This window comes from Hyposmocoma kahamanoa, unplaced genomic scaffold (genome assembly GCF_003589595.1).
Source record: "Hyposmocoma kahamanoa isolate Upper Pololo Valley unplaced genomic scaffold, ASM358959v1 192, whole genome shotgun sequence".
In the NCBI taxonomy this organism is placed as follows: domain Eukaryota; kingdom Metazoa; phylum Arthropoda; class Insecta; order Lepidoptera; family Cosmopterigidae; genus Hyposmocoma; species Hyposmocoma kahamanoa.
In genome coordinates, this window is record NW_020653719.1 from 4,556,928 (window position 1) to 4,565,104 (window position 8,177).

General features: G+C 35.5%; 1 protein-coding gene across 1 annotated transcript in view; it reads right to left on the bottom strand.

Moving 5' to 3' along the window:
• Positions 1-26: 26 nt before the first annotated feature.
• Positions 27-8,177, bottom strand: part of LOC113226658 (probable cardiolipin synthase (CMP-forming)) — an 18,140-nt gene continuing 9,989 nt past the window's right edge. Inside the window, exons 5-7 of the mRNA XM_026459378.1 lie at positions 3,785-4,000; positions 3,119-3,214; positions 27-285 (exon numbers count right to left, since the gene is read on the bottom strand). Of these exons, the coding sequence (XP_026315163.1) occupies positions 133-285; positions 3,119-3,214; positions 3,785-4,000 (465 nt within the window). The 3' untranslated portion in view covers positions 27-132. The remainder of the gene's footprint in view (positions 286-3,118; positions 3,215-3,784; positions 4,001-8,177) is intronic.

Here is an 8,177-nt window from a genome sequence, read left to right on the forward strand (position 1 = left end):
GAACAATAAAAAACTAATAACAACAATACATTTATTTACAAGTAGACAAAATACAATTTTATTTTAATGCTTTCTGGTACAAAACTAACAATTGGCGGAAGACTGCCGGACAAAATAATAATAATATATAAATCACTTCTTTTTCCTGAGGAATTTATATGTATCCTTACTAACTAAATAACTAACTGCTGACATGACTGTCGTAGCTGCTGTGATGCCAACTAGCGCGTGCATAGCCGGGTGGTCGACATAGCCAAAAACAGGGGATGCCATGGTTGTGCCAACCTGCAAAAATTGAAAGTTATTTGAAACTACTACAACTTTGAAAGTATTACAATAGCTAATCAAGTTCGTGTGCGGCACACCCATGATGACTACGGGCTGCGGGGATCTAAAAGGACAATTCGCAAGGACTACCATTATATTTCAATCTATCGAAAAACAAAGAAGTACTTGCAACACTTTTCTCCAATTATACACTAGATAGTCAAAAGTCAAGGAATAAAAATTGTTGTTTGCGATGTTAGTAATATACTCCTGTGAGGTTGTTAGTATTAAACAAAAAACACGTATCATTTCAATGATTTCACAAGCCTTTAGTCATCTGTCTATGTGAAATTACTGTGTGTCCAGCATATCAACTGTTCGGACTCAGAGGCGGTTAATTTAATAATTTCAATTATAGGAAATGAAACTATTTTTCCGGATTTAAATCGTGACCGTCAGGTTGGCTGGTCGCCTGTGGCGTCTGGCACTGGCACTATATTCAAGAAATGCTACCTATTTGCTACTATTTTCTAAATAATTGCTACCTATGATATATTCTGAGAAATTTAAAAAAATTTTGACCAGCCGTTCTGACGTCAGGATGGCTGGTCGCCTCTTTGTTCAGTATGAAGGGAGCAGATTTTCCAGAAGTATGTATTACCAATAATTGCTACCTATTTGCTACCTTCACGAATTAAAGGTATACGCTTCATATCTACATTAGTTTAAAAAATATAACCGATTGAAAATATTACGAAAAAGTGCCTGACTAATCTAAAAAAAGCAAAAGTTTTTAGTTCTTTATTGCCATAATATAAAGAGCAGGCGTTTAACAATTACTTCGAGGCGAACTAATCCGGTGAGGTTGCTGATGTATAAAATCGAGAGGGTAGGTAACCATTATAACGCAATATGTGTGTCATTTGTCATAAGTGGATCAAATTGTTTTAGTTTAATTTATCTGAGGATTCAAAGGTTTTGCTGTTGCTAATATTGAGTTTAATATTTATGTTTCTGGTTTAAGTAGTGTTTGGTGACAATGAAAAGAGGAAGTGTGTTATGCCACTCGATGAGCAAAAAAATGCATTACTACAAAAAAAGTATTTTTCCAGTAAATCTGATTTACCGCCGCCTAACGATCCACTGTAATGAAAGTAGTGTAGTAGTGAAATTAGTACCCTTTTATGACATAAAATGTCCACACAGGCACTATATCTTTCTGTAAAGAAAAATTTCCACTTTTTCTTCAGTGGTTCTGATAAACCTGCTGTTCGTTATGAAGATCAAAACAAAATTCTGTCTAATGATAATCAATCAAAAAAGGAATACAAGGACAAAGTAGTAGTCGTAAAACAGTAATTTATAATTTTATTATTGATACCTATCAGTGGGAACGAATGCAACCGTTAAGTAAACGTATAAAGTTAAATCATGGACCTGAGACTGTATTTAGAATGAAACATCGCTTGCCTAAGCATCAGTGCGCCCATCTTTTGCGCGAAAAGATTTGGGAGGTTCATCCCATTGCACACAATTGGATATTTAAAAAGTATTCTATTTCTAAGAATAATAAAATAACGTGCAATGGAATTTGCAAAGAATGTGAGGCTAACACAAAAATTATAAATAACTAGCCTTCGAATAAAATAGCCCTGTGTAAGTGCACTGTAACAAACTACGATAAAGATTTTGTTCATACTTTTGCTAAAAAATTAAAACTATGTAATTTTTTTAACAACTATTTTCTACTATTTTACTAATTACAACTAAATTCTTTGTTAATATTGCGTTAAGATGGTTACCTACCCTCTCGGTTTTATACGTTAGTAATCTCACCAGACTAGTTCGCCTCGAAGTAATTATTGAACGCCTGTCCTTTATATTATGGCAATAAAGCACTAAAAACTTTTGCTTTATTTAGTTTAGTCAGGCACTTCTTCGCAAAATTTTCAATCGGTTATATTTTTTAAATTAATGTAGATATGAAGCGTATACCTTTAATTCGTGGAGGTAGCAATTATTGGTAATACATACTTCTGGAAAATCTGCTCCCTTCATGCTGAACAAAGACGCGACCAGCCATCCTGATGTCAGAATGGCTGGTCAAAATTTTTTTAATTTCTCAGAATATATCACAGGTAGCAATTATTAACAAAAGATAGCAAAGAGTAGCAATTCTTGAATATACACTCAGTACCAGGCGCCACAGGCGACCAGCCATCCTGACGGTCACATTTAAATCGCGTGTATTTGTGACTGTGAATCAGTCAACCGTCACCATGGGACCTTTAAAGGGCCCGAACGGTCGGTTTGTAAGAAAAAACAAATATACGCGATTTAAATCCGGAAAAATAGTTTCATTTCCTATGTGTAACAATCGCGAAAACTAATTTAAATTTATTAAAAATTAAACAACAAATTAAAAATTTGTTTTGTTGTACAATAAAGTGTTTGCATAACATACGTACAACAGTTTAATAATTCATTAGATTTTACTTTCGAACAAAAATAAAAATATTTAAATGGACCGTTTTAAACGGTGCAAAACGCAGGAGCGTAGGTGGGAGCCGTCGGGGCGGACGCTTGCACGGTTGAACTACCCTACTATCAAACACAGGTCTTATAAGTGTCATATAGTACAACAAAAACTGAAAAGTTTTATATTAGTAAAATTACGTTTTGTAAAAAGTCATGGAACAAGTTTTGTATTTTTTTTTTGTTTATATTGTTAGTAATATAGTCCTGGGAAGTTGTTAATATTTTACAAATAATCCATAAGGTAATATTTAATAGGGTAATACCTCCAGTATTTGGTGTTAAGTAGCGAAGTAAACGTATGTGTAAAACCTACCAATACCAGTTGAACAGCTGTGTTGACTTTACTGATAAACGTAGGTGCTAGCTGCGCTGTAGCTTCCGTGACGTCGAAATACCTGCTTAGTGTTCTCTGAAAAATTAAAAACAAAAAGTTAATATTAATTAGTCAATGGCATCGTGTATGCAACAAGTACAACAAACAAATGCATTAGGATTTCATTAGGATCTAGCTAAACTACTAAACACTAGTGTGATTTACTGTAGTACATCTACTAAGATATAGTTAACAGGTAGATTTAGCTTAATTTAAAATATTCATTGTTAATATAAATAAAAATTTATGCGATCTGACAGAACTGTAACACGCGTCTGTATAGTCAATCTGTAGGACTAGCAAGATACTGTTATTCTCGCATAGAGATCTCGCGCTTTATGTCGCTTTCGCGCAAGTCGCGCCTTATCGTGTTAGCCATACCTGGTAACTGCTATATTTATATTTGTGTTCCATCTTTGTATTAATAATTATGTTATGTCACAACATAATTATTAATGTGGAGTGTGTGAAACTAGTGGAGTTACTTTCACACAAAAAAATATTATATCGTGATAGTGAAACATGGATTTAATAAATTCAATATTATAAGATTAAGTGTTGTGTGGATGGATAATTAATATGTCGACATTGAACTATACTACTTACAGGCGGAGGCAAGCTCATATATCTGATGACAAAGGCTGCCGCGACTAGGCCAACATCTCTGCCAACTATTAGCAGAGTAAGCCACAAAGGAATCAAGTTCTGCCATGTCAGAGACAAGAAAAGCGATGCAATTAGTATTTTGTCTGCCAATGGGTCCAAAAAAGAGCCCATAGCTGACGATTGACTCTTCCACTTTCTTGCTATCCATCCATCTAGCTGGAATAGAAATTAATTTTTTTATTAATACCTACTCAAAGTGCTCTTTAAAAAAATCTTATTTGTAGACAGGTTTAAGGTTTTTAATTAAATGAAGTTAATGTAATTCAATAATAATTTAATTAATTAAATTATGTTTAATTTACATAGACGCGGAACGAAATAGAAGCATATAAGCATTACAATTTTTGTAATCATAGCATAACGTCGCCTTACTTTCTCAAACTCGTATCTTAATTCTTAAAGCACAAAGTTACTGAAATGCAAAAAATGGATGTATATACAAATTTCACAGGGCTTCCCTAGGGCGGGGCTATGTTGAGTGTGTGCGTTATTATTATTTTAAAGGTTTTTACTGCTTTATGAGTTCATTTTTTATATTAAGCTATAGTGTTCTTGTGCCTCACTATCAATTAGGCAATTTATGTTGGAGCGAAACAGAATGGAAGCGAATTTTTGTAATGAAATTGTACATAGCACATCGTCGCATTACTTTCTCAAACTCGTATCCTTTAGGACAAATTAACTGAAATGCAAAAAATGCATTCTATATACAAGTTTACACGCTGATTTCATATCACATTTCCTTAATATTTACACACTGGCTTTTACCTATCCTTAAAGTAATGCATCCAAATTAACACTCTGGATATGAAATTTACAATAAATAGAAAGTATTGCCATCTTCTGAATAATCACTTTATAAGATACGAGATTGAGAAAGTGAGGCATCGATAATGAACTTTATGTCAATTGTATAATGTACAAACTAGACACGAGTCAAAAAACAGGTCGTGCGTATTCTGGAGAATTCTCAAGCAGGCTCGGGAATTCCTGCAGCTAACATATCTAGTCAATAATAGATTGACATATCGACGTTTTGCTTTCTCAAACACGTATCTTATAGAGTGATTATACAGAAGATGCAAAAAAATCTATATTTTTTTTCAATTTTGTACCATGGTTTTTAATTTGGATGTATTACTTCAAGAATCGGTAAAAGACAAATGTGTGTGAATATGAAGGAAATATGATGTGAAATCAGCGTGTAAACTTGTATACAGGGTTAAAGGTTAAGTCGACCTGAATCCTTTAAGGGGTAACAGTTTGCATCATTTCCGACTAATTTCACTATGAAACACCATACCCCAAACTGAACCGTTCTCATGTTATAGGACTTTGAAGTTTTTTTTTAAAAAAGTCCAATTTTTTTCCTAATGTCCCATTTTTTGTGTCTTGTGCTTGTTATCATTTTGTTTTTGGTATTTTTGTGTAGTAGATTAATAGATTTATTACTCAAAATACCAAATTTGCAAGTAATTGTACCAACTGCGCCGTAGTAGACGATTTATTATTTAAAAAAATAAATTAATTGCTTTTTTTTTTTATTCTTTCTTAGATATTGAAAAAAAGTCTATGACAGTTGTGCTTAAAAATATCTACGGTTCTTTAGCTTTCCAAAAAGGTATAGCAAGCTAGGTTAATATTAGAATGCCTAGGCAATAAGTTGGATGAAAAGCTACCAGGTAGAGTAGTAAACAATAGGGGTACGTTAAGTTACTACCTGCGCCTATTGTCCTTTAAGGGATTGCGGTGCGTGCGAACAGGATATCATACGATGTAAACAGGTGCGAGTGACACAAGACGTAATTCTCCGTTTATGCCATTGACTTGGCAGGTGTCCCTGGACAGTTTCTTCCTATTCGTGACTGTGCTTGTTAACTGGACTTTGATTTGTGATTCTGATTTGGAACTGTTGAAGATGACGACCTACACGAATGAAGAATATGCCGATATGTTAATTTGTTACGGGTACTGCAATTGTGTATCCCTATGAGCTCGTAATGAATACATAACACGTTATCCCGGCCGCCGAGTACCGGATATTAGTGTATTCGAGGGAGTTTACCGACGACTTAGAGAGACTGGCTCTGTTTTGAGAAGACGAACAGACCTAGGTAGACCACGTGTTAATGATGATGATGAAGATCAGGATAATGAGATAGTTCGACGGTTTCGCCGGGATCCAACTACTTCAACCAATATTATTGCCCGATAACTTGGGCTCTCACAATGGAAAGTGTGGCATACGGTGCATACTGCCGGTCTCTACCCCTATCACTACACGCCGGCACATCATATCGAAGAAGGAGATCCTGTGAGAAGGCTGGATTTCTGCCGATTTATGCTGCACGCCGATTTGGACGATCCTGGATTTTTGAGAAGAATCTTATGGACAGATGAGTCAAAATTTGATCAAGATGGCATTACCAATTATCATAACCTTCATTATTGGTCTCCGAAGGCACAATTAAATCCCAATAAAAAGCGGGTAAAGAGATCACAAATACGATTCAGCCTCAACGTGTGGATTGGAATTGTTTCCAACTATTTAGTTGCGCCTTATTTTCTGCCTGAACGTTTGGATGGAGAAACATATGAAAACTTTTTGAAACAAGATCTATCTGATTTACTCGATGATATACCACTTGACCTTATACGAGACATGTGGTTCCAACACGACGGATGGCCCGCACACTACAGAAGAAGTGTCAGAGGGTGGCTAGACACTAATTACCCAAACAAATGGATCGGAAGAGAAGGACCCACTCCATGGCCAGCTAGGAGTCCAGACTTGACTCCCATGGATTTTTATGTTTGGGGACACATGAAAAGTTTGGTGTACAATGATACAAACCCAATAATATCCGTCGATGTTTTGAGACAAAAAATTATTGATGCCGCAAACGAAATTAGAAGAAACCACCATAACCACTGGTGTAGTGAAAATTGGCTTAAGACACAGAATGCGAGTATGTGTGCGAAACAGAGGTCAACATGTAGAACAGTTATTATAGGCTTCCTGTTAAAAGATAAATAAAGTATTTAATTGTTACCATTTGGATTGTTTTCTGACCCAAGTTAAATTTAAAAGTTTACTACTACCTGCCTTTCATCAAACTTTTTGTCTAGGCATTCTAATAATCTAGCTTGTTTCCACATGACTGGAATCCCTCACCTGAATTATATTAAAAATAAATGTGAAAAGGGTATAAATATTATTAGAGCTCTGTGTGGAGTATGGTGGGGTGCTCGCCCTTATACCCAAAAATTGATCTACAATGCTGTAATAAGGAGTCATTTTGATTACGCTTCATTTTTATTAGAACCCTGTAACAAATCCGCTGTTAACTATTGGGATAATATACAGGCTAGATGACTTCGTGTTATATTAGGAGCTATGAAATCATCTCCAATCAATGCCATGCAGGTTGAGAGCTTAGATCCCCCGTTATGTTTCCCTCGTCAGTACTTATGCGACCGTTTCTTTTTCAAAATCTTACAAAATTCTGCCCACCCCATACTTGCCCCCTTGACTCAACTAGCGAACCTTGTTACAACTTCTAAATACTGGGAACATAAGAGCCCTCCATGCCTTTTAAAAAGCTTTAACAAATCTCTCATCGGCCCCCCTATCAATCAATACTCTGGTAATCCATTGTTTTTGATTGATTTTGATGCACTAATTTTTAAACCCAACATTGTTACCAATTTAGGAATTGTCAAAGATGACCCTAACGCTGGAATACTTTTTAATAAAATCGTTAATGAGAAATGGAACGGTTGGCTCAATATCTTTACAGATGCTTCCAAATCCACCACAGATGATTTTGTTGGCTCTGCCGTCTGGATCCCCATATTTAATATCTCCTTAACTTTTAAATCTCCCTCTAAAGCGTCCGTATATTCGGGTGAGGTGATCGCTGTTTTTAAGGCAGTTTCATATGTTGAATCCCACAAATTAGACAAATCTGTAATTTTTACAGACTCTCGTAGCTGCCTGGACGATCTGTTAAAATTCCCCTTTCGTAGCAATGTTCTGCAGATGTTCACCAAATCAATCTTAAAACAAAAGAGCTTCTTTACAATTGCTCTAACCTTGGCATACAAATTGTTCTTGTTTGGGTTCCTGGACACTCTGGCATTCCTGGGAACGAACAAGCGGATAGATGGGCTAAATGGGCGATTCATTCTGGTACCATTATATATGATAAATGTTTTTCTCAAGACTTACGCTCCCAGGCTAAGATTGATTTACACAATAACTGGAAGACTTACTGGTCGTCTTCTAGCAGACAAAAAGGCAAATATTATGCTGGTCTTCAACCAGTAATAC